The 27412-nt window shown below is 43.5% G+C and overlaps 1 protein-coding gene across 1 annotated transcript in view; it reads left to right on the forward strand.

The window, feature by feature from the left end:
* Positions 1–27412, forward strand: part of LOC144580764 (uncharacterized) — a 146826-nt gene that overhangs the window by 79482 nt on the left and 39932 nt on the right. The window contains exons 6-7 of the mRNA XM_078359600.1: positions 15151–15237; positions 15341–15514. Of these exons, the coding sequence (XP_078215726.1) occupies positions 15151–15237; positions 15341–15365 (112 nt within the window). The 3' untranslated portion in view covers positions 15366–15514. The remainder of the gene's footprint in view (positions 1–15150; positions 15238–15340; positions 15515–27412) is intronic.

A 27412-nucleotide genomic window follows, 5' to 3' on the forward strand; every position in this document is an offset into this window, starting at 1 on the left:
ATTACAGGTGCACAGCACCATGCCCAGCTAAGTTTTTTTTTTTTTTTTTTTTTTTAAGTAGAGACGGGGTTTTACCATGTTGGCCAAACTGATCTCGAAGCCCTGACCTCAAGTAATGTGCCCATCTTGGCCTCCCAAAATGTTGGTATTACAGACCTGAGCCACTGTGCAGAAGAGGCACTTTCTAAGTTGTTTACCAAGAATTTACATTAGAATCACATAAGCTATTGATTGGCTGTACGTTATTCTTTATATCACATATTCTAGGAATAACAGGAAAATAGTGGGTGAGGCACCTAGATAGGAAACTACAGGAGAGAAAAGAAAGAAGAAAATGGGAGATGATCCAAGATGGCCGATCGCTAACATCCCGGGATTGCAGCTCTCAGGGAAGGCGCGGAGAACTAGAGGATGCCACACTTTCAGACAAATTCTGGTCGCTCATGGAGCAGGAGATCCCCCAGTGGAGGAAACACACGGGTGGCCAGCGCGACTCTCCTGGCCGGTGCAGCGGTTCCGCCAGCACCTCGGTGCAGCAGCTCTCGCAGCAAAGTAAACAGGTTCAGAGGACCCGCACGGGTCCCCAGTAGGACACCAGAGCCCGGCGCAGCCGCTGTGACGGCACCTCGGCGCGAGAGCGCTCGGCGCAGAGTAAACAGGACCGGTTTCCCTTCTGACTGAGGTTTGGTGCCCCGGGAAGGCAGAGTCACCTACTACCGACACAAGATGGAAGTCCGACAGGAGAATCCTGGGCAGAAAAGCACCATCAGTTTTAACGCTGCTGCTCTGGCCCTGGGAACTAACAACCTGAATGCCCACTCAAGAGACCTAATCTGAAAGTTGGTAATTTCAAAGAGACAGGAGGATAAATTTACAATGACGGGAAGAAACCAGCGTAAAAAAGCTGAGAATACTCAAAATCAGAATGCCTCTCCCTCTAAAGATGATCACAGTTCCACATCAACAATGGAACAAGGCTTGATGGAGAACGAGCGCATCCCAATGACAGAATCACTCTTCAAGGAATGGATATTAAGAAACTTTGGTGAGTTAAAAGATCATGTTGTAGCCCAACGTAAAGAAACTAGGAACTTTGAAAAAAGGTTTGATGAGATCCTATTGAGAATAGACAACTTAGAGCGTATGAGTGAATTAATGGAACTAAAGAATACAATACTGGAACTCCGAGAAGTATGCACAGGTTTAAACACTCGAATTGTTCAAGCAGAAGAAGGGATATCAGAGGTCAAAGTCCAACTTAATGAAATAAAACGTGAAGAAAAGATTAGAGAAAAAAGGATAAAAAGGAATGAGCAAAGTCTCCAAGAAATGTGGGACTATGTGAAAAGACCCAATTTACGTTTGATAGGTGTACCTGAATGCGACGGAGAGAATGAATCCAAGCTGGAAATTACCCTTCAGGATATTATTCAGGAAAATTTTCCTAAACTAGCAAAGCAGGTCAAAATTCAACCCCAGGAAATACAGAGAACACCACAAAGATATTCCTCAAGAAGAGCAACCCCAAGGCACATAATCGTTAGATTCACCAGGGTTGAAACGAAGGAGAAAATACTAAGGGCAGCCAGAGAGAAAGGTCATATTACCCACAAAGGCAAGCCCATCAGACTTACAGCAGATCTCTCAGCAGAAACTCTACAAGCCAGAAGAGAGTGGGGGCCAATATTCAACATCCTCAAAGAACAGAACCTTCAGCCCAGAATTTCATATCCAGCCAAACTAAGCTTCACAACTGAAGGAAAAATAAAATCTTTTATGAACAAGCAAGAACTCAGAGATTTTATTACCACCAGGCCTGCTTTACAAGAGCTTCTGAAAGAAGCATTACACACAGAAAGAAACAACCAGTATTAGCCTTTCTAAAAATACACCAAAAAGTAAAGAGCACCAACATAAAGAAGAATTTACACCAACAAATGGATAAAACAGCCAGTCAACATCAAATGGCAGTAACCCTAAATTTAAATTGACTAAATCCCCCAATCAAAAGACACAGCCAAAACCCAATGGCATGTTATATCCAGACCTGTTTCACATGCAAGGATACACAAAGACTCAAAACAAAGGGATGGAGAAAGAGTTACCAACCAAATGGAGAGCAAAAATAAATAATAAATAAATAAAAAGCAGGAGTTGCAATTCTCGTATTGGAGAAAATAGATTTTAAAGCAACAAAGATATAGTGGTAAAAGGATCAATGCAACAAGAGCTAACGATCCTAACACCCAGTTACGAGACTTAGATTCAATGAGACAGAAAGTTAATAAGGATATCAAGGACTCGAACTCAGATCCGGAACAAGTAAACTTAATAAATATTCATAGAGCTCTCCACTTCAAATACACAAAATATACATTCTTGTCAATACCACATCACACCTACCCATAAGTTTAAATGAAACATTGATTGGCCGTTATTAATACTCATTTTTTTTCAAAATAAAGCAATATTTCCATTTACTCTCCCTCTTTCTCTTCCTCTTTCTTCCTCTCCTTTACTTATTTATTTATTTTTCTTTCCTTCTCTCAAAAAAAAAGAAATCAACTTGTAAACCTCTAGATCCAGGTCGGCAATGTCTCTCTCATTGCTTGATTTCCTTCCTTCCCTTCCCTCCCTCCCTCCCTCCCTCCATGCTTCCTCCCTTCCTTCCTTCCTTCCTTCCTTCCTTCCTTCCTTCCTTCCTTCCTTCCTTCCTCCCTTCCTTCCTCCCTACCATCCTTCTTTCCTCCCTCCCCGCTTCCTCCCTTCCTTCTTTCTTTCCTTCATCCCTTCCTTCCTCCCTACCGTCCTTCTTCCCTCCCTTCCTGCCTTCCTCCCCACCCCTCCCATAAAAAGAAGAAAATGGCTTTAAACAATGACCCCCAGGCATGGGGCAGGAGTGTGGGGTCATGCCTGAATCCTATTTACAGGTCTCTCTGGGCCTGATACATTTTGTATAAAAATATATAACAGTACATCAGAATATTACTCATCAATTCAAAGGAAATACTGATAGATGCTACAACATGGATGAACCCTGAAAATATGCTAAGTGAAAGAAGCTAGTCACCAAAGGCCACTGTCTTTGTCTGTTTGGGCTTCTGTAACAATACAACAGATTGGGTGGTTTATCAACAGCAGAAATGTATTGCTGTCAGTTGTAGAGATCAAAGTCCTACATCAAAGCCTCCGTGTAGATGAGATTGAAGTGAACTCTTGAGGATGAAGAGAAAGGTGGAAGACAGCTTAGAGGGAACAGCAGATGGAAGGTCCTGAGTCAAAGATGTGGAGGAATTGAGAGAAGGCCAATAAGGCTGGACCCTAAAGAGCAAGGGGGAGAATGGTGTCAAGTGAAGTTGGAGAGTTAAGCAGGGAACATACCACATTGGGTCTGTAGGTCATAAGTTGTTTTTTCCTAAGAGCATGGGCAACCATGGAGAAATTTTCAGCCATTATATGTATGTGTGAGAAAGAGGGACTAACAGGTACACATTGTGACATGATATAGATCTGCAATTTTATTTTTCTTTATTTTTTAAAAATTATTTCCCTCACATTTATTCTCTGATAGATCTGCAATTTTAAAAGACCATTCTGGTTGTTTGGTAGAGAACAGATTGGTGTGAGATCCGTGGTAGATGCCAGAAGACTGGGTGAAAAGCAACTGGAGTAGTCCAGATGAGAGAAGATGTGATGTGGACTAAGAAGTCAGCAGCAGAAATGGAGGAAGTCAGCTAGATAGCACTTGGTGATGGTTAGGACAGTGTCTGGTACGGTGCCTGCTGCACAGTAAGTGTTCAATAAATGAATGACTAGAATAGGATATGGTTGATTAGGGAGAAGAAGGTCTTAATGAATTTCAGTGTTTTGGCTCAATCATCTGTGTAGATGCTCTTGCCATTCACTGAGATGAGGATCCCTGAGGAACACTGGGTTTGGGGGGAAGGATTATGAGTTCAGTTTTAAGCATGCTGAATTTAACATGCCAGTGAGATACACATGTGGAAACGTCAATTAGGCAGTAGAATGTATGGATCTTTCTGACTCTTGCTGCTATACGTACCATGCTGCCTCTTAAATTATCATTTAGGAGATTCTTTTCGTGTCCTGTTTTGATTTCTGGTTTTCTGGTTTTAGAAAATAAAGAACTTCATACCAGCCCAAAGTGGTTTACTAGATAGCTTTGGGGAAAAAAATCTGATTTGGTTTACAGTTCAGGAAAGAAAGGGTTGGGCATTGTTGAGAGGTAAACATTTATTCTAGCTTTGCATTGATGGCTTGGATTGGTTCTTGTCCCTGGATGCCCCAGTTTGGGGCTTGAGGCACTTGCTGTCCATGCGCCAGGATTGAGGTGTCCAGAATGTGCTTAGCTACAGCATAGGTAAATGTCCTGCACATTGATCCATGGATTTCATCTAATTAACAAGACCCGGGCTGGGTAAATACATTTGTTTGCCTCAGGCCTCAGAGAGGCTGTCTGTTTATTGATTGTTGTATCACTTTGGCTGGATGGGAAGATATTAATGATGGCATCACAGCAACCAAAACATCCAGCCCTCTTAATCAGGAAGTATGTAAATATCCTTGTGGCTTGCAGTGGATTGAAACAAAAGCTTTTTCCTAGACCAGAGGTCAAGGCCTCAAGGGCATCACTCCTGTCATATGATGCTTATAGTGAGAGCATCTGAAGATCATCACACAGTTTTTTTAATGCTGGGGTGTAACCCGCACAGGTTTTTTGAATGCCTTTCCAGGATGTTGGAAAGGCAGCATAATGTTACAGAAAAAGTACAAGTTTTAGAATTAAAAGACCTGGTTTCCACTTTTGACATAGTTACTAACAAACTATGTGATCATTAATAAGTCACTGAACCCCGCTAAGTCTTAGCTTCCAAATCTTGTTCATGGGGTTCCCACTGAGAACTTTTAAATACAGTTCTCCAGTCTTCAGAGAAATCTGAATCCTTCTGGAAGGGTCTAGATCACACACTGAAACCCTAGGATTGTTCAAGTAGACCTTGTACCTGTCAAGCAGTTCTACAGAGTGGCCCAGGGCCTGGCTTCTTTTCTGGGGTATGTGGCTTGCTGAGCCTCTGATTGCTTGTTCCCTGCTGATGGAAGGGCAATTGGGGAAGATTGGATTAGCAGCTTTTCTGTAACTTCATGGGTAGGTGAGTTGTGGGAGCAACTGGTCAACTGTCTAGAAGCTCTGCAGAAGCAGGCAGTTGGCCATGAGCAGAGAGCAGCCAGGGCCCAACACAGGGGGCCAGGAGGGGAGGGGTCATGCCACTGAAAAAGAGCTCAGCCCTGTGTGGCCTTGGGCTAGCCTCTCAGTTTCCTCGGGGCCTCCATAGTAATACTTTTGATGATACTTATCTGATCACTTCCCAGGATTTTGTGAGCATTCGAGGCAGGTGATTCCTTGTCTGGAAAATTACTCATCTTTCAGATCATCACTGGCCCTCCCACCCTAGCCTTTTAATATGCAAATGCAGGGCACCTTGATGTTCTACACATGTGGGATATGTAGGGGTGGCCATGTTGCAATGCACATGTGGGGCGAGGGGAAGAAGAGGGTGAGAATTGCCATGTTTGGGTAGACCCAGTTTTTAATGGCCTTCATTTGCATATCAAAGGTTGCCAGCCTGGATCTAAGAACCAGGGCTTTACAAGAAACTTTTTTGGAAATGCTTTAAAAAATAAAAACTTCCCAAGGACCCCTTTTTCTATCTGCCTAAAATAATTTCTTAACAACTCCAACTCCAGTACCTGTGGATTCCCATAGTACCCTGACCTGTATAAGTGAGAGCACTTGCCACCATCTCTTGGGATGGGTTATCTCTGTTTCCTTATCTCCCTGACAACACTGTGAGTTTTGGAAGGCAGCAGACAATTGCTGTGTTGTTCGTCACTGTGCACCTAAATAGTTACCAAATACTTATTGGATATTATTGAAAGTAGATTTTTTTGTTCCCCTGCACCCCCAGACAGCGTCTTGCTCTGTCAGCCAGGCTGGAGTGCAGTGGCACAATCTTGGCTCACTGCAACCTCCGTCTCCTGGGTTTAAACCATTCACCTGCCTCAGCCTCCTGAGTAACTAGGATTACAGGCATCTGCCACCATGCCCAGGTAATTTTTATATTTTTAGTAGAAGCCAGGTATCACCCTGTTAGCCAGGCTGGTCTCAAACTCCCAAAGTGCTGGGATTACAGGTATAAGCCACCACGCCTGGCCATTGAAAGTGTTTTGTGGTTTTTTTTGTTTGTTAATTTAGTTGAGATGAGATCCTTCCATGTTGCCCAGGCTGGTCTTGAACTCCTGGGATCAAGCAGTCCTCCTGCCTTGGCCTCCCAAAGTGCAGGGATTGCAGTTGTGAGCCCCACGCCTGGCTAAAAGTGTTTTGTAATAATGAAATGTTAAGCAAACTTTAGTAGCTATTACAGTCATAATAAACCTGTAGACAGAGGACAAACAAAAATGAAGTAGTTGAATCATTTATTCATTAAACGAATAGTGCCTGCTATGTGTGGCACGGTGTTTGGTAAATCAGCAGTCAGTCAAACGTACATGTCAGACATGAATCCTACAAATGCAAAATTGCAGCTGGTACAAATACTGAAAAGGAAGGACACAGAGAATCAGGAGAGCATGTGACAGCCAGATTTTCCCCTGGTCAGAGGAAGCTTGAGGTTGGAAGTGAAGGATAAGGAAGAGTTATCTAGGTAGAATAGGGTGGGAGGAGCTTTTCTGGCACAAGGAACTTTTATTTGCAAGAATCCTGTAGGAGGATGCAGCAAGGCCAGTGTGGAGAACTGAAAAACGCCTTTGGTACTCCAGCTAAAGGAAGGTGCCAGGAGCCTAGAACAAACAGGCCCTGCAGGGCATCAGAGACCACATGAAGGAGCTTTGTTCTTATGTCAGTGGCAGCTGAGATGGATTGAGAGGGGATCAATATGGTCAGCAACCATTCTGATGGCTGAGAAACATGAGGAACTAATGGGAGTGCCCTCCTCCTTGTATGTGCCAGGCATCATCTTGGGCATGGTCCTGCCCCTTAAGTCAGTGTAAGCCACAAAGCTGTAATCCCTCAGGGCCCAACAGCAGGGGCGACTGTCAGGTCCTGCCTCCCTACCATCATTTCTGTGGCCTAAGTGCTGTCTCTTCTCTAAAATCCCAGCTTAATTAAAATCAAAATGCAATGCATGGCAGCATGGCCAGAACAAACTGGAATTGTTTTCACCAAGGAATTTTCTTGGAAACAGAGGAACAGATATAAATCCAAGAATATAGAAAACAGTCTAGCCAGTATGTTACTGGCTTATGATATTCACTTAAACTGCTTGCCTTGCAGTTCCTGTTCTTTCTCTGCCCTTCTTGAAAAACCTCAGAAAATCTCATTTCTGAACTTTGAGGCTCTACTACATCCTGCCTCCTTTACGTTCATCCCTTCTGAGCAAGAGCCCTCCGCCCAAAGTCTTTCTAAGGCAATCAGTGATCCTCTCCTTGTGATTCTGTCAATGGATGCAGATACAAGTGGATTTCTTTTTATTCATTTATTTATTTTTGAGATGGAGTCTCACACTCTGTCACTCAGGTTGGAGTGTAGTGGTGCAATCTTGGCTCACGGCAACCTCAATCTCCCAGCTTCAAGTGATTCTCTTGCCTCAGCCTCCTGAGTAGCTGAGATTACAGGTATGTGCCACCACACCTGGCTAATTTGTATATTTTTAGTAATACGAAAAATAACTAGCTGAGTTTTACCATGTTGGCCAGGCTGGTCTCAAACTCCTGACCTCAGTTGATCCACCTACCTTGGCCTCCCAGTTATGGGATTACAGGCTTGAGCCACCTCACTTGGCCTTCAAGTGGATTTCTTATCATTGGCAGGAAGGCAATGGTAGGGACTTTGGAGTCTGACAGAACAAGGCTTGAATCCCAGCTGTGACCATTCATTAGTTCTGTGACCTTGGAAAAGTTGTCTAGCCTCTCTAACCTTAGATTCTTCATCTGCACAGTAGGATGATAATTGACTTGCCTCACACCATGCTATGTCATGTTTACTGATTCATCTCCTCGCTTTTCTCTCCAGTTGCTTCTTATATTTTTCTCCTCAAGTAGGCTGTGGGCCTTGTCACAGCAAGGTGTATGGCACTTCCTTCTCCTACCTTCACCATAGTAGGAGCCTTCACACAAGGCTAGCTGGCACTCAGAAGGCACACGGTACAAATGGAGTCTGGCCTGTTGATTGGTTGATGGAAACCTTGTTTATTCTCCACAAGGCTAACCAGCAGGAGAGCACAGTCCTAGGCAGCAGCTGGGCAGGCTGGTCTCCAGGATCCTCCATTCATGTGGATGGGAGGCTCTGGAAGGCTGCATAAGAATCCTCTCTGAGGCTGAGCTGAGGCTTCCATCTCTATGCCGTTTCGTTTGGAGGGATAGCACCCAGGCCTCCTGTGAAGCCTGTGTGTTTGACCAGCCTTTGCTGATGGACAGTGAACTGGGGCAGGATGTAAAGCACAAACAATTGAGGGAGCCCCTGGAATTCCTAGGGGCTCAGAAGAGTCCAGCAAGGGTGGGGAGGGGCAGGGTCCTTCCCAGGGCACATCAGGGACTCAGTCACAACCCCTAGATGAGTCAGACAGGATCCTAGGCACTTTTGTCTCCAGCCTCACTTCTCTCCGGTATTCAGGTCCCCACTTAGCTTCTCTGATCATCAACATCCAGCCCTCTTTAGGTGCCTGTAGGTATGAGGCACTCTCTGCCTCCTGAAGAATAGGCAGATTCTGATTGAATATACATTCATTCCTTTTTTCTTTTGAGATATAATTCACATACCATAAAATTCATCCTTTTAAAATATACAATTTAGTGGATTTTAGAACATGTATAAGATTACACAACAAGCACCACTAATTCCATGATTTCCAGAATGTTATCACTCTCCCACACCACCCCGGGCCCCCAGAAAACTCTGGTCCCAATAGTAGTCACTCCCCATTCTCCTCTCCCCCTAGATGTTGCAACCACTAATCTGCTTTCTATTTCTGGATTTGCCTATTCTGAACATTTGATATAAATGGAATTATACAATATATGACCTTTTGTGTCTGGCTTCGTTCACTGAGCATAATGTTTTCAAAGTTCGTCTATGTTGTAGCACATATCAGTACTTTATTCCTTTTTATGGCTGAATAATATTCCCTGTATGGATGTACTACATTTTATGGATGTGCATCTATACAGGATGTCAGTTGTCAGTCGGTGGACATTTGTGTTTCCACTTTTTAGCTATTATGAATAATGCCCCTATGAACATTTGTGTACAGATTTCTGTGTGAATGTATGTTTTTATGTCTCTTCAGTATATACCTAGGAGTGGAATTTCTGGGTCACAGAGTAACTATACGTTTAGCGTTTTGAGGAACTGCCAAACCATTTTCCAGGGTGGCTACAGCGTTTTACATTCTCAAAAGCAACGTGTGAGGGTTCTACTTTCTCACATCCTCACCAATACTTGTTGTCATCAGTGTTTTTTACTATAGCCATCCTAGTGTGTGCAGAGTGGTATCTCATCGTGGTTTTGATTTGCATTTCCCTGATGGGTAATGATGTGAGGAACTTTTATGTGCTTATTGGCCATTTCTATATCTTCTTTGGCATTTATTTCTTTTCTTTTCTTTTGAGACAGAGTCTTGCTCTGTTGCCCAGGCTGGAGTGCAGTGGTGTGATCTCGGTTCCCTACACCTCTTCCTCCTGGGTTCAAGCGATTATCCTGCCTCAACCTCCTGAGTAGCTGGGATTACAGGCATGTGCTACCATGCCTGCCTAATTTTTGTATTTTTAGTAGAGTCAGGGTTTCACGGTGTTGGCCAGGCTGGTCTGAAATCCTGAGCCACCTGCCTTACCCTACCAAAGTGCTGAGATTACAGGCGTGAGCCACTGCACCCAGCCATTCTTTGGCATTTATTCATTCTTAAGGCCCATTATGAGCAATATATCTTATTAGGCATTGAGGAGGAGAAATATGTATCATGATGATCTCTGCCTTTCACAAAACTTGCTCTGGTAAGAGAATTGTAATTAGTGCAGGTGAAAAGTTAGGGCTTCAAAGGCAAGGTGGCCTTTGGTTTGGGTCTAGAGATAGGTAGTATTTTTATTATTTTTATTTATTTATTTATTTTTTATTGCATTTTAGGTTTTGGGGTGCATGTGCAGAACATGCAAGATAGTTGCATAGGTACACACCTGGCAGTGTGTTTTGCTGCCTTCCTCCCCTTCACCCACATTTGGCATTTCTCCCCATGCTATCCCTCCCCAGCTCCCCCTCTGCTGTCCCTCCCCTATTCCCCCCATAGACCCCTGTGTGTAGTGCTCCCCTCCCCGTGTCCATGTGTTCTCATTGTTCATCACCCGCCTATGAGTGAGAACATTCGGTATTTCATTTTCTGTTCTTGTGCCAGTTTGCTGAGAATGATGTTATCCAGATTCATCCATGTCCCTACAAACGACACAAACTAATCATTTTTGATTGCTGCATAATATTTCATGGTGTATATGTACCACATTTTCCCAGACCAGTCTATCATCAATGGGCATTTGGGTTGGTTCCAGGTCTTTTCTATTGTAAACAGTGCTGCAGTGAACATTCGTGTGCATGTGTCCTTATAGTAGACTGATTTATAGTCCTTTGGATATCTACCCAGTAATGGGATTGCTGGGTCAAATTGAATTTCTATTTCTAGGTCCTTGAGGAATTGCCACACTGTCTTCCACAATGGTTGAACTAATTTACACTCCCACCAACAGTGTAAAAGTGTTCCTATTTCTCCACATCCTCTCCAGCATCTGTTGTCTCCGGATTTTTTAATGATCGCCATTCTAACTGGCGTGAGATGGTATCTCAATGTGGTTTTGATTTGCATCTCTTTAATGACCAGTGATGATGAGCATTTTTTCATATGTTTGTTGGCCTCATGGGCTTCCCTTTGTGGGTGGCCCAACCTTTCTCTCTGGCTGCCCTTAGCATTTTCTCCTTCATTTCAACCCTGGTGAATCTGATGATTATGTGCCTTGGGGTTGCTCTTCTTGTAGAATATCTTTGTGGTGTTCTCTGTATTTCCTGGACCTGAATGTTGGCCTGCCTTGGTAGGTTGGGGAAATTTTCCTGGATAATATCCTGAAGAGTATTTTCCAGCTTGGATTCATTCTCTTTGTCACATTCAGGTACACCTATCCAACATAGATTAGGTCTCTTCACATAGTCCCACATTTCTTGAAGACTTTGTTCATTCCTTTTTGTGCTTTTTTCTCTAATCTTGGCTTCTCATTTTATTTCATTGAGTTGATCTTCGACTTCTGATATCCTTTCTTCTGCTTGGTCAATTCGGCTGTTGAAACTTGTGCATGCTTTGCGAAGTTCTCGTGTTGTGTTTTTTAGCTCCTTCAATTCACTCATATTTCTCTCTAAGTTGTCCATTCTTGTTATCCTTTCCTCAAATCTTTTTTCAAGGTTCTTAGTTTCTTTACATTGATTTAGAACATGTTCTTTTAGCTCACAGAAGTTTCTCATTACCCACCTTCTGAAGTCTGATTTTATCATTTCATGACACTCATTCTTTGTCCAGCTCTGTTCCCTTTCTGGTGAGGAGTTTTGGTCCTTTGTAGGAGGCGAGGTGTTCTGGTTTCAGGTGTTTTTCTCCTTTTTGCGCTGGTTTCTTCTCATCTTGGTAAATTTTTTCACCTGTCATCTGAGTGGTTGCTGATTTTTCGATTGGGTCTCTGAGTGGATGTCCAGATTGTTGATGATGAAGTATTTCTGTTTCTTAGTTTTCCTTCTAACAGTCTAGTCTCTCTGTTGTACAACTGCTGAGGTCCACTCCAGGCCCTGCTTGCCTGGGGAACTCCTGTAGCAGCTGCGGAACTGTGAGGGTTGCTACCAGATTCTTCTTCTGCTATCTTTGTCCCTGAATGATGCCTGCCAAATGTCAGTCTGATCAGTCCTTTGTGAGGTGACTCTTTGGATATATGGGGGTCAGGGAGCTGCTTGAGGAAACAGTCTGTACTTTATAGGAGCCCTAGTGCTGAGCTGTGAGCTCCGTTGTTCATTCAGGGCTGCTAGGCAGGTATGTTTAAGTCTGCTGCAGCAGAGCTCATAAAGCCCCTTATTTTTCCTCAGGTGCTCTTTCCCGGGGAGTTAGGGCTTTATTAATGAATATCCAGTGCACTTTTCTGCCCAGCGAGGAGGCAGTCTAGTCACTGCCTGCCTGTAGTGGCTATGATGAGCTGCCGTGGGCTCTGCCCTGTTGCTGTGGGCTTTGCCCTGCTGCCGTGTGTAATTCCTTGTAGTCCACAGGTCAGGAACCTTTTACAGAGACCATGTAGACAAGGTCTGAGACTGGATTTCCCAAGGGGCTTTTATTGGCTCTGTAAGTCAACTTTGATTCTTTAAAGAAATTATGCCATTCCAGTCAAAGCCTTAGTAAACAACCAGTTTCTCTGATTGTGTCCTGGCTTTCCTGTGCCTGTTTATGATCTCATAGTTCTTAATATCAGAAGTCTGGATGCAGCCTGGTTCAGCTGGGTCCTCTGTTCAAGACCTCTGCAGCTTCATATCAACGTGCCTGCTAGTGGGACCTGTTTTGAAGAGCATTCTGAGGCTCTTTCAAAGGCTCCACAGCAAGAGCTGCTGGGAGAAATACGTGATATGCCTCTTAGACGTGGGAGTGCAGGGCAGTAGCATGCATGCCAGGAATCTGTCAAACCTTTAGACTGAGCTTTCAGCTTTCATCCTCGGGTTCATACTGATTTCATGGGGGCTGTGAACACCTGATCATTATATGTAAAAAAAATATTTTTTGAGTGTGTGTGCTCCTATGCACTTTTCTGGAAGAAATTCGATCATAGTCACGAAAGAGCCCATAGCTTAAACAGGTTTATGCCCACTGCCTTGGCCTCCTAGTCTGACATTTGAGGCCCTGTGCTCCCTCTGCATACATCAGCAGCTGTTTCTCTGCTGTGAACTGTCACCCAGGTGGAGCTGCCTGATGGTCTCTGAATGTTTCTTTCCTGCTTCGCAGTCATATCCTTTTTCTTGCCTTGATTGACATGCACTTCCTTCCACTTCTCTAAACTCTTCCCCTTATTCAAGACACAATTCAAGTCTCTTCCCTCAGAAGCCTCTGATTTACTAAAAGGCTATACTGATTTTCTAGGCTTTTAGACTGAGGGTCAAAGAAGTGAGGCCATCCCAATTGGGATGATAGTTATTATCAGAACCATGCACGCTCTACTGTGTCACGTGGCCTGCTAGACAAGGAGAGGAGATTCTGTAAATTAGACAGGGTTCTTGGCCATAGAAAATGGTTTCTGCATAAAAGAAGTTTGACATTATATATAGTAAGGGACCTTCTCCAGAATAAATCCTCCAAACTAGAAATAGAAAGGAAGGTTTCCTAATCTCTCTTTAATACTCTCCCCTAGCATTTTGTACCCCAGTCAAACTAAATCTCTTACAGGATCTCATGTATCCCATGCCTGCTGTAGGTGAAGAAGACTGCCTCTACCTGGAACACTCCTTCCCCTCCTCTATTCCCTTTTGTCTGGCCAGTTCCCCTTTATCAGCACCTCCTCAGAGAGGCCTTTTTTGGCCACTGAGACTAGGTTAAGTTCCCTTGGTACATGCACCTGCAACCCAAAGTCCCATTCATAGCACTCATGAGACATGCAGTTGTGGTGTGTCTCCCTCTTGGGCTTTGACAGTGGTTTTGAAAGTGTTTGAAAGAAGCATTAGTACATGATGTTTCTCATCCTCTGAAGCCTTAGTTACCTGCTAACATCAGCAACACAGAGATTTTATTCGACTTGATCTGTAAGGACATTTACTATAGATTGTAGCATAAGAATGGTGCTAGGACTCAAGCCCAAGCCTTTGGACTCTCTGCCCTTTGGCTAGAACCCACTGAAAAACAGAGAGCCTCCTAGTTTCCCCAACCCCTTCTGCCCTTTCTTAGCACTGTGTTGTTTGATATACTGTCTTGAGCCATGTATTCTCCTCACCCTCATCCAGATTCTAGCACAGGACCAAGCACATGTCATACTGATTCACTGACATCAATGTAGTCTTTATCTTTCATGTTATCTAGAGCCAGGTTCTGTCTAGAGGAAGGGTGGTGAGGTGAGAAGAAGCCTGGCTTAGAGTCACTGCCAGCCAGTCACTGCACTGCCCCTTAACCAGCTGTATGACCTTAAGCAAGTCATTTTACCTCAATGAGCTTGTTACCTTATCCCTGAAAAGAGGAGATTACTCTTAGCTCCTTAGGTGGTATGAAGAGCACGTAGAATCATGAATGTAAAGTACCTGGGATAGTTCCTGCTTGTATTGTAGAAGGTGCTCAGTAAGAGTTCATTCTATTTACCCACCCCTACATTGTTGGGTCCCTTATTCCTGGGAGCCAAAATTCAGACTTTTAGTGGGATACATTAAATTCTGTGTTTGTTAATTTATTGAACAGTTATTAAGCTTCTACAACATGTTAGGCACTGGCATATAGATTCCCAGAGGGTCTATGTGGACTCTCCTAGGAACCTAATCTATTTCCATCTTTCCTTGGGTTGAAGGATTTTCAATTTCTAAACAACCACAATACAGATAAAGTTGAGAAATGTGATCATTTTGTCAACTGATAACTAACTAGATAAGGCGTTCTCTTCCTAACATAGGGAAATTAAGGAAGGAAGAGCTGTGCACTGGATGAGTCAAGGAAGACTTCCTTCTTAGGAGTCTACAAGCCACAAGGATTATATTAAATAGCATGAGAGAATAATTCGAATATGCAATGGGGCAGGGAGAGAGTATTCTGGACCAAGGGAGTGAGAGTGTCAGAGCATTAAGATAGGGAGGGATTATTCTTTTCTCAAGGCCTAGGAAGATAACAGGGGGGACAGACTGATTTAAGGGAAGGAGAGAGGTTGGGGAAGGCTTGATGGGGCAGAATGACCAGAGAAGCTGAGATTGGGAATGTAGTCCTCAAAGGCCTCTGTTTCCAGGTTCGCTCAGCCTCCATTTGTTGACTGTGTCATTTCTTCTATGGTTGTTGCCACTCTTACATCCATGATAAGCCATACCCTGAAAATATTTCTCTCTCATTTTAGACTGCTATCAGAAGGTGCAGATGTCAATGCAAGGCACAGACTTGGCTGGACAGCACTCATGGTGGCAGCCATCAACCGAAATGACAGGTGAGAGATCTCCTTTCACATAGGGCTCCTTTAGGCAGATCTCTGCAGTCCGCGCTCCTGAGCATGCTCCCATCTGTTGTGCCTCCCTGCTGTCTTCTTCTAGTGGCAAGGAGATGGATTCAGACTGAGGGATTGGACTTCACCTGGTGCATTGGACTCTATAGTAGCCGTGGACATGGAAGATGTAGCTTTGATTCCCAGCTCCTTCAATCATTGGCTTTGTGACCTGAGGCCAGTCATTTGCATTACTGTAGCAACCACATGTTTGGAGCCTGTTGTAAGTGGTTATATGTATAGGTGCAAGTTACTGTCATGTTCTGTTACCCCATCTGTTCATCTTGAGAAGTCTGCAGTTATTGTCCCCAGCAAGTGCTCCTCCATGGGCTTTTTCTTTGGAGGTTCTGCTGAAAACTAAGAAAGTTGGGGGATCTCTTTCTTTCCCATTAGAGGCTCTGCTGTTTTCCTGCCCCCTCCCTCATTGTCTCAGGGTTGTAGCTATTGTATAAAGATTGAAATAGTTTACTTTGTGTAGTGAGTTATCATAATTCTCATAGTTGCTCCATAACATATATATTGTGCTCATGTTGTAGCTCAGAAGACTGAAACCCAAAGAGAAAAAGTGATTTACCTGTGTCACTTGGACAGGATTTAGAACCTGGTCTGGCTGCTTGCAAAGTCTATGTTACTGTGTTTTTGAGGTTTTTTGAGATACAGTCTTGCTTGGTCGCCCAGGCTGAAGTGTAATGGCGCAATCAATAGCTCACTGCAGCCCCTACCTCCTGGGCTCAAGTGATCCACCCACCTCACCCTCCCGAGTAGCTGGGACTACAGGTGTGCACCACCACCCTGGGCTAATGTTTTTTAAGATAGGGCTCTCACTGTGCTACCCACGTTGCTCTTGAACTCCTGGCCTCAAGTGCTCCTGTATCCTCAGTCTACCCAAGTATTGGGATTATAGGCACGTGCCACTGTGCCCAGCTATGGTCTGTGTTTTTTACTGTATCTCACTGCTACCTCCTGATGTCAGATCCCAGCCTAGTGCGGATGCTGCCTTTCCATTTCAATCTGTTCTGATTTCTGCCTTGGAGTATGTATAATTCTGGAAGTGTTGGGATGAAGTACACATTTGCTCTAGCTGCGATTGTGTGAAATTGATTAAATAAGAGCAAAAAAAGATATTTTCAAAGAAAGTAGACTGGGCACTTTAGTAACAGCCATTGAAATTTATAGTTCGAGGTACCAATTTCAATTTTTTTGGAAAGTAGACATTTAAGGCTTTTATCTGCCAGTACTGGCCACCTCTGAAAGGATTATAAATATGAAAGAAAAAGAGGTAACTGGGATTTTATAATATAGAGGCGGTACTGCCTCAGACTGACTGAGAGACTTAGCCATACATGAGATGGGTCCCTCTTCTGTGCTCCTTTGTTGTTCTCAGTCACTCAGTTTTCTGATTTGCCCTCTTTAGCTTCAAGCACCTATACTGTAAAAGCAAAATTGATATAAATAGGCTTTATAGCTGAGAGACCTGGAGTCCAGTCCTGGTTCCAAGCCTTAATTGAATTTCAGAACTCCATGAACACCCTGTTTCTTCATCAGAAATTGTTTCTATGAACATTCAGTGAATATCTGCCTTGAGCCAGGCCCTGTGCTAGTGTTTGCAGAATCCAAGACCGTCAGGAGTTTGCAGTCTAATGGGAAAAACAAACGCAGATGAAGAGACATAGTATAGTGTAATCAATGATTTTAGAGCAGTGTCTATGGGATACCACCAAAGCAAAGGGTGAGAGGAGACTTAATGCGGCAGCAGAGTAGATTCTCACCATATTCTTTTGAGAATCCAATGAGGTAATGTATGTGCTACAGGTTATAAATGGTGGGTTATTAGTCTCTGATGCCCCCATTAGACCTCTGTACACAAACACACCTGTTAATTCTATGCCACTGGTACTTCACCACCTGCACTAGTCTTTCCCCCCAGCTTGCAGGTGTTTCCCTCTGCAAGAAATAGCCAGTGGTGCTACAGGAGAGGTGGAGAGATGTGTTCCCTTCTGTGTGTAGTAGTTTCGAGGTTGAGACTGAATAGGAAATAACATGATGCTTAAGAATACTGTCAATTAGTGATCAGATGGCTAGTACTTGTGCTTTTGGGGACACATCTCTTTGAATGTAACGAGTTGTTGGTTTAACTGATTGCTCTGTCTTTATCCAGAGCTATTAGCAAATCAGTGATGCCTGTTGAGCAAAGTGAGAGTGTTGGCTTTTATTAATTGGACTAATTAAGTATCGATTTTGTGCCCTTCTCTTTTTTCCACCATTGAGGGAGGACAGATTTTTATTAAAAATAGCATACTCTTGGGTTGGATTTATGTATTCATATCACAGATTTTTTTTGGCTCCTACTGTTTGCCAGATACTGTTCTTGCTTTTTTTTTTTTTTTTTGAGATGGAGTTTCGCTCCTGTTACCCAGGCTGGAGTGCAATGTCGTGATCTTGGCTCATCGCAACCTCCGTCTCCTGGGTTCAGGCAATTCTCCTGCCTCAGCCTCCTGAGTAGCTGGGATTACAGGCATGCGCCACCATGCCCAGCTAATTTTTTGTATTTTTAGTAGAGATGGGGTTTCACCATGTTGACCAGGATGGTCTTGATCTGTTGACCTCGTGATCCACCCACCTTGGCCTCCCAAAGTGCTGGGATTACAGGCTTGAGCCACCGCGCCCGGCCCAGGTACTGTTCTATGTACTTGAAATAACATTGATGATAAACAAAGATGCCTGCCCACAGAGAGCTTCATTCTGTATTCGTTGTGGTCCTTGAATAGAGAAAGTCATGGACAGACAATAAACAATAATATAATGGCAAAGTAAACTATATAATATATTAGAAGAAGTACCATGGGAAAAAGGAAAAGTAGAATGTATATTGGTCAGGGTGAGTAGGCCTCATTGTTAAGGTGCCCTGTGAGTAGTCTTGAAGGATTATCATATCCATACCAGCACAATCTGCCATAAGTTTTTCCTTGTTAGAAATGTTCTGATTTTCCTATAATCAATCACTAACTCCTTCCAGAATCATATTGGTCAGGCCTGAAATGCTACCATCTTTTAATTAGATTTCAATGAAGGGAAGATAGAAGGGGAGCACCCTTAATTCAAGGCTGAAAGCAGAGAGAACCTTCACCTCCTTTAGGATGTAGGCAGCCCACAAGCTCAAGAGAGAGATCCTCAGAGTAGCCCAGTCATTTCACCCTGATGCTGCTTAATAATATTTTAAGTCTTTAGGGATATAGAATACAATAGTCTCTATTTTTAAGGAGTTTAACTTCTTGTGAATTTCTAGATTTGTATGTACTTTTTAGTTCTGAATAGGAAATAACAGTGCTATAGAACTACATTCTAAAAATATGCACAAGAGGCCGGGCGCAGTGGCTCAAGCCTGTAATCCCAGCACTTTGGGAGGCCAAGGTGGATGGATCATGAGGTCAAGAGATCGAGACCATCCTGGTCAACATGGTGAAACTCCGTCTCTACTAAAGATACAAAAAATTCACTGGGCATGGTGGCGCGTGCCTGTAATCCCAGCTACTCAGGAGGCTGAGGCAGGAGACTTGCCTGAACCCAGGAGGCAAAGGTTGCGGTGAGCCAAGATCGTGCCATTGCACTCCAGCCTGGGTAACAAGAGTGAAACTCCGTCTCAAAAAATAAATAAATAAATAAAAATATGCACAGGAATTTAATTTGTAAGATATTTTCTTTTTTTATTTTCAAAAAGAGTTTGAACTAAATTAAAATACAAATATATACACAGGAGAGGGAAACTGGATCAAGATCAGAAATCAAATTGGTTAAAAGAAAGACAATTCTATAAAGATTGAACCAGATATTCTGTTTTCTGAAAATAGATTTATTGTTCTTGTAAAAGCATATAGAAAAGAAAGTAGTAGTCACCTGAATTCCCTCTGTCTAGCAGTTGATTGTTGTATATGTGTTTATATACAAATTTAACATGAATGGGACCATGCTGTTTTTACTGTAAATTAGATAATTAGGGAAATTGGTTATTAATTTAGATTGACATTTCCTGATAAAGCAAAAAAGGGATAGAGAGCATTATATCTCTGTATATTATATGTATTTATATTATCATTATATATATAAAATATATATTATCGTTATGTGTAACCAGCAGACATATTTAAAACCTCTGTGGTATCAGGTGCTAATGTGCTAGGCTATCGGGGATTCAGAGAATAAGCAGTCACAGCTTTTGCCTTAAAAGGCTTACTTGGACTGCTGACATCAGGGACTTGAGCAATGTGATGGGCATTGTCTTCAGTAGCCATGCTGCCAAAGCTTTACCACCATTCTACTAGGACAATCCTTTAGCCAGCCCTAGTAACAGCTTGGGTATAGTGCTGACTTAAGGAACAGTCACTGGGATCTGGCCCCCTTCTCCACAGTGAGCCCTCTATAAGCCTCATGCCAGAAGGCACTGGTTTAGCCTGAGTCTGGGTGCCTCATTCTATATTGCACTCTGACCCAGTCCAGCTAAAGGCTAAGCCACAGGGTCCCAGAATAATCACTGTGACTTAGCATAGCCCTCCCCAGCTTGTGCAAATATACACAGGCTTCAGCTAAATTCAATTAGTTTTTCTTTAAGAAGGGAAAGAAATCCAATTTTACCAAACATGGACAGATGGTGGAAGGCACTTTGATGTTACAACCTCTCAGTGATGCTTTACTTAGTCACAAGTTCATAAGCAAGAAGGCTTAATTACTTGGGCAAACACAGGATTAAAACTGGACACAATGGCTGAGTATCCATTCTTGGGCGACTTGACTTGAACCCATGCACCAAGTTCATGTGTGGTGCAAACTTTGATGTGTGCTATGACAAGCTGAAAGTCATGACCCCCTTGGGGAAGCTCCTTCAGATGGCATTTGCAGAGTGTGTAGGTGGAGAGGCAGGGCCTGCCGGGTCTGTTTGCTCAACTTTGATGTCCAAGCAGCCACAGGCCCCACTCTTTGCTCTTCCACTGAGGGATGGATTGGGAGCCTTCTACCTTTCCCAGTAAACAATGGCCAGCAATGGAGTGTGATGACTGTTGACCATTCCAGAAGTCTGGTGGACCAGAACAGGGCTTTGGGAGGTGCAGAGCCTGGGGGGCCAAAAGCTGTTCATAGGACAGTCACTCCTCCAGGTGTAGCTTTCCTTAAAGTTTTGGTGGTGTTAGGTGCTTGCAATGGAGATAAAAATAGTCTCATGAGTTTTAGCAGGTTTTAAGTACTGCTTGACCCTCTGTTTCAGCAGTACTACGATGTTTTTAAATTGGAAGTTTAAGTCTTTCCTAGTCCCTTAATTATTGTATGTGCAGAGGATAGTGGTTTGGAAGAAAAATGGTATGACTTAGATTCTTATAATTTCTAATACATAACAAAAAGAAGATGTCAAAACATGTATCTGATAAAGGAATAGTACCCAGAACATACAAAGAAGTCTTACAAACTGATAATAAAAAGAGAATTCAATTTTTTTTAATGGGCAAAACATCTGAGCAGATATGTCACCAAAAAGGAGATGGGTGGCAAATAAGCACATGGAAACATACTCTGCAAATTCAGGTCACAATGAGATACCACTACACACCTACTACAGTAGCTAAAATTTAGGAAAACTGACAATACCAAATGCTGACAAAGGTACAGAACAATATTCATACATCACTGATAGGGATGCATGGTAGTATAGCCACATTGGAAAACACCTTGGCAGTTTCTTATAAAGGTAACGCATACATTTACCATACCACACAAGAATAGCAACTCCTAGGTATTTGTCTAAGATAAATAAAAGGATATATCTGAAAAAAAGACCTGTACATAAATATTTATAGCAGCTTTATTCCTAACTGACAAAAACTGGAAATAACGTAAATGCCCATCAACTGGTGAATGGACAAACAAATTGTAGGACATCCATAGAGTAAAAACAGCTAAATAACAACAACAAAAACATCATGGCAAGTTAAAACCAACACAAAAAGCTGCCTACTCTGTAATTCCATGTATATGACATTCTGGAGAAGACAGAACTTTAGGGGCAGAAATCAGATTTGTGGTTGCCAAGGTTTGGGAATGAGAGGAGAATATAAAATAACTTTTTGGGATGATGGAGAAATAGTCTATATCTTGATTGTTGTGTTGGTTACATAAGTGTCTGTAATTATCAAAATTCATTAAATTATATCTTAAAAAGGATGAATTTCACTATGTGTAAATTATACTTCAGTAAACTGACTTTAAAAACTTTTTAAACAGTTGTTACCCCTCTCTGATTTTCATTATTAGTTGTGACTAGTGGCATACTGAGAGTTTGTGTTAGTAGTGTCAGAATCAGTTTTATTGTTAATGGTCACCTGGAATGTTTTGAATTCTTATTGTTGATATTTCACATTAGAGTAACATGCATTCTGATTTTTAGTGGGGAATGAAGACTTGTGAATTCATACTGTCAGTGATGTAATGATGTTTAATTACTGCTGAGTAGTGATAAATTCACTTTATGAGTAGTGTACAGCTGACTAGTATAAATTCATAAAGTATATGATTCTTCATTCCAGCAAGGAGAAAGTCGAGGGTATAGACTGGGAGTTTGCCTCTCCCACGCCATTCTTGGGTTTCTTATCTCTGAACTCTCATGCAGGGAGACCACCTATATAGTGAGGCCACTGTGGTGCTTCAGGACCAAAGATCCTGAAAAGGGAGGTTGGTGTGTGGAGATTTTGATTTGATCCTGCTTAGGCTTGGTGGTGGCTTTTGCAATCCCCTGCGCCCCTGCCTTAGAGAAGGTGAGAACTGCAAGGCAGAACATGAAGCACAGCAGAACTGTTTGAAATTCCCCACAGGAGTCTCCCTCCCTCCTTCTGCCTTTTCTCCCCAGCTACATTTCATCAGTGTCAGAAGGACTGGTTCCCGGCACTGCCTTCCCTCCTTGGCCAGGGTCCCTGAGGAACTGAGCTAATGAGTGGATAACACGCATTCGCCAAGGCCTTCCATGATGTGGTACCTGGGCTTTGTTAATTTTAAAGTGCTGCCATCCTTGGCTGAAGACCATTCAGTTCCCTCTCACAGCAGTCATTTATTTTTAGCATTTGCTTATTTTCCCTCAGCCTTACTAATGGGAGAGGGTGCATTTAACCCTGTCTTTAAAAAACTAATGGCCTAAGCCAGATTGCTGTCCTGCAGGAGAGGTTTTATAGGCCTTTCTTTTCAGGCTCCAACAGCATCACAGGTGTTCTTAGAGCGAGGAGCAGATGCTGCTCTTGCAGCTTGGCCACTGGCAGCTTCCCTGGGTGTCTCTTCTTCCTTGCTGGCTAGTCATATGTGGGGCAGGTAGAGTACCACTTATACCTGTGCTTGAACATAGGTCCTTAGGGAGCCTGACCAACCACATGGATGTCAGTCCCATCTTAGGGGCGTAGAGACTCTTCTGTCTTCTAGCCTATTCTTGGTCTGGCTTTGTGTTGTAGAGTAGGGCTATGGCCCATGTCAGGCACTTATTGGCTGTAATCCTCAGGGCAATCCAGAAAGGCAGGGATAATTTTTCCTATTTTACAGGGAGAGAAAATGAAGCTCAGATTTGCCCAAGGTTGTCCAGTTAGTAAAAGAAGGAGCCAGGATTTGAAGCTGTGTCTTTCTGAACCCCAAACCCTTGCTCTTTCCACTGGACTACACTGCCTATGGAGGGAAGGGGGAGGGAGCAAGGCCATGGAATGGACCAAAGGATGCTGAGACCAGGAGTCAGGTCAGCCCTGTCAGGGTTTCTTGATGACCCATGATGTATTAGATGGATTTTGAGAAATGTAAAAAACAGACAAGCCACATTCCTTGTTCTTGAAAAGCTGACAGTCAGAAAACAGATAAAAGAAGTCCCACTTTGGAGACTGAGGCAGAATGTGTTCAGTGCCACAGAAAAGAACACGTAGAGTGCTGTGGAGGAGATGATGCTGTGTAGAGCTGGCAGCATGAAAAGAGGCCCTTTCAGAGGAGTTGGAACTTAAAAGATGGACAGGATTTGATAGGTAACATGGGGAGTATGAGGAGAGCATTTCCAGAAGGACTGTTGTGACCATAGGCTCACAAAGGTGGGAAAGCAGAGATGTGCTAGTAGGAGCAGCTGGCAGGGACCCCAAGAACATGGGACCCCAGAGCAGGGTACCTTGATGTAGGCTGGCTTTTGTCACAGGTGGCCACCTGCCCAGTGCAGGACAGTACCCAGTTTTCCCCAGCAAGGAAGGATGGGTGAGGGTGCTGGCCAAGTGCCCAGAATGCCACCACCATATGCCCAGAAAAGTGTGCTGGGCTTGATGTTCCTCCCACTCCTACTGCTATGGCCCATTGTTTCTGAGTAACAAAGAGTTATTTCTAATCCCATTTGGAATTGTTGCTCAAGATAATCCTGTTTTGTGGTAATGATATCCTAAATTCAGCATGCACCCGTAGTTTGGCAGACACATGCCCTAACCTCAGGCAGCCCAAGACACTGCTCCCTGGATATCAGCACCAGCTCATTTGCCTAATGTGACAGTCTCAGGGTGCACTGCCTGGGCCCAATGCTCTATTCTCTCCTGGGGTTCTGTGTTCAGTGCTGTCTTCATGGAGAGTGTCATTTAGGGAAAGGAGAGCATCCAGTGTTCATTCAGTTCAGCTGCTTAGGGGAGGGTGTTCCATCTTTAGGAACTGTGAGATGGATAGTCCTATAACTCTTTTCTGAGACTTCTTTAAAAACAGCCATACCATAAGCTACTTATTTTAACAGGGCTGCCAGACTGGTGGGCCAGGGGTCAGCAGTAGATATGATGGGTGTTTCTGGGTTTTAGTAAGATATTTGGATGTCTCTAAGGACATCTGTATGAGTTAAATTATGATGTAAAAAATAGTATAGACTAGGGGAGGACTCAAGATGGCGCTGTGAGAACAACCCAGGATTGGAGCTCTTCTCGTTGAATCCGCAAACGGTGAGTCAGAGCGGCATTTCCAGACTGATCTTTGTTGCCCACAGAACGGGGAAACTCCCAAGTATAAAAAAGACACGGGACGCCAGGCAGTAGGTCTGCCTGGCGAAGCCGGCAGCCGGGGCGGCGGCGGCCGGCCCTACCCAGCAATCCCCACAGGGCGCGCTTCTCTGGGTGCCCTGTTGAACTGGCAACCTGAGACTTGAGAGGGCTGGACTTGAGACTGAACGAGACTTGGACAATAGGCCAGCCCAGGGGATTGCAGGGATTGGGATACCCAGTGGGACGAACAAAACCACGATTTCAAACTATCCTGAGCAGACGGTCCGAGACGCTCTGTGGGGGAGGGGCGTCCACCACTACAGAGGCAACCCGCCCCAACTGAGATACACACCCATTGCTGACACAGCCAGCCATTGCCGAGGCAACCCGTCCCTACTGAGATACACGCCCACTGCTGACGCAGCCTGCCATTGCTGAGGCAACACGCTACAATGAAGAGACTCCGCCGCAGGGCGTGGCGGAGACCACAGCAGAGCCTGCAGGAACAGGGCGAATCACACAACAGCACGGCGGAGCCTCGGCAGCCAAACAGTGGCTAGTCTGCCTTCTAGCTGGGCAGGACACCTGATCGGACATCCAAAAATAAAGCCCAAACCCCTCAACACAGAGCATTTGAGAAAAAAAAAAGGGGGGTTTTTAATGAGCTCTGTTGCAGCAGAATCAAACATAGCAGCCTAACAGCCCTGAATGAACAACAGAGTGCACAGCTCAGCAATTAAACCGCTATAAAGTACAAACTGTCTCCTCAAGCAGCTCCCTGACCCCTCTATAGCCAAAAGACTGACATTAGGCAGGCATCATCCTGGGACAAAGAGAGCAGAAAAAGAAACTGGTAGCATCCCTCGCTGTGCCACAGCTACTAGAGGTGCACCCCAGACAAGCAGGGTCTGGAGCGGACCTCAGCAGTCGTACAGCGAAGGGGCTAGACTGGTAGAAGGAAAACAAAGCAACAGAAATACTTCATCATCAACATTCTGGGTGTCCACCCAGAGACCCAAACAAAAAGTCAGCAACTACGCAGACGACCAGCGGACAAATCCACAAAGATGGGAAGAAACCAGCGCAAAAAGGAGGAAAACACCCAAAACCAGAACACCTCGCCTCGTAGAAAGGACCAAAACTCCTCACCAGCAAGGGAACAAACCTGGACAGAGAATGACTGTGACGAAATGACGGAATTAGACTTCAGAAGATGGATAATGAGAAACTATTGTGAGCTAAAAGATCATGTATTAAATCAATGCAAAGAAACTAAGAACCTTGAAAAAAGATTTGAAAAAAGATTCAAGGAAATGATAACAAGAATGAATACCTTAGAGAGGAATATGAATGAATTAAAGGAGCTGAAAAACACAATATGAGAACTTTGCGACACAAACACAAGTTTCAATAGCCGAATTGACCAAGCAGAAGAAAGAATATCTGAGGTCGAAGACCAACTCAATGAAATAAAACGAGAAACCAAGATCAGAGAAAAAAGCGCAAAAAGGAATGAACAAAGTCTCCAAGAAATGTGGGACTATGTGAAAAGACCTAACCTACGTTTGATAGGTGTACCAGAAGGGGACGAAGAGAATGAATCCAAGCTGGAAAATACTCTTCAGGACATCATCCAGGAAAATTTCCCCCACCTAGCAAGACAAGCCAACACTCAATTGCAGGAAATACAGAGAACACCACAAAGATATTCCGCAAGAAGAGCAACCCCAAGGCACATAATCGTCAGATTCAACAGGGTTGAAATAAAGGAGAGAATACTAAGGGCAGCCAGAGAGAAAGGTCAGGTCACCCACAAAGGGAAGCCCATCAGACTCACAGCAGATCTCTCGGCAGAAACACTACAAGCCAGAAGAGAGTGGGGGCCAATATTCAACATTCTTAAAGAAAAGAACGTTCAACCCAGAATTTCATATCCAGCCAAACTGAGCTTCAGAAGTTAAGGAAGAATAAAATCCTTTGTGAACAAGCAAGTACTCAGAGATTTTGTCACCACCAGGCCTGCTTTACAAGAGCTCCTAAAAGAGGCACTACACATAGAAAGGATCAATCAGTACCAGCCATTCCAAAATCACACTGAATGCTAAAGAGCTTCAACATAATGAAGAATCTACAACAACTAACAGGCAAAACAGCCACTTAGCATCAAAATGGCAGTATCAAATTCACACATAACAATATTAACCCTAAATGTAAATGGACTAAATGCACCAATCAAAAGACACAGACTGGCAAATTGGATAAAAAGCCAAAACCCATCAGTGTGCTGTATCCAGGAAACCCATCTCACATGCAAGGATACACAAAGGCTCAAAATAAAGGGATGGAGGAAGATTTACCAAGCTAATGGAAAGCAAAAAAAAGCAGGAGTTGCAATTCTCATCTCTGATAAAATAGACTTTAAAGCAACAAAGATCAAAAGAGACAAAGAAGGCCATTACATAATGCTCAAAGGATCGATACAAGAAGAGCTAATGATCCTAAACATATATGGACCCAACACAGGAGCACCCAGATACATAAGGCAAGTTCTTAATGACTTACAAAAGGACTTAGACTCCCACACAATAATAGTGGGAGACATTAACACTCCACTGTCAATACTAGACAGATCAACCAGACAGAAAATCAACAAGGATATCCAGGGCTTGAACTCAGACCTGGAGCAAGCAAACCTGGTGGACATTTACAGAACTCTTCACCCCAAATCCACAGAATACACATTCTTCTCAGCACCACATCACACCTACTCTAAAATTGACCACATAATTGGAAGTAAAGCACTGCTCAACAAATGCAAAACAACTGAAATCATAACAAACAGCCTCTCAGACCATAGTGCAATCAAGTTAGAACTCAGAATTCAGAAACCGACCCAGAACGACACAGCTTCATGGAAACTGAACAACTGGCTCTTGAATGTTGACTGGGTAAACAACGAAATGAAGGCAGAAATAAAGAAGTTCTTCGAAACCAAAGAGAACGAAGACACAACGTGCCAGAACCTCTGGGACACATTTAAAGCAGTCTCTAGAGGAGAGTATATAGCAATAAGTGCCCATATGAGGAGAATGGAGAGATCCAAAATTGATACCCTATTG

Source organism: Callithrix jacchus, chromosome 22 (assembly GCF_049354715.1).
Source record: "Callithrix jacchus isolate 240 chromosome 22, calJac240_pri, whole genome shotgun sequence".
Taxonomy (NCBI): domain Eukaryota; kingdom Metazoa; phylum Chordata; class Mammalia; order Primates; family Cebidae; genus Callithrix; species Callithrix jacchus.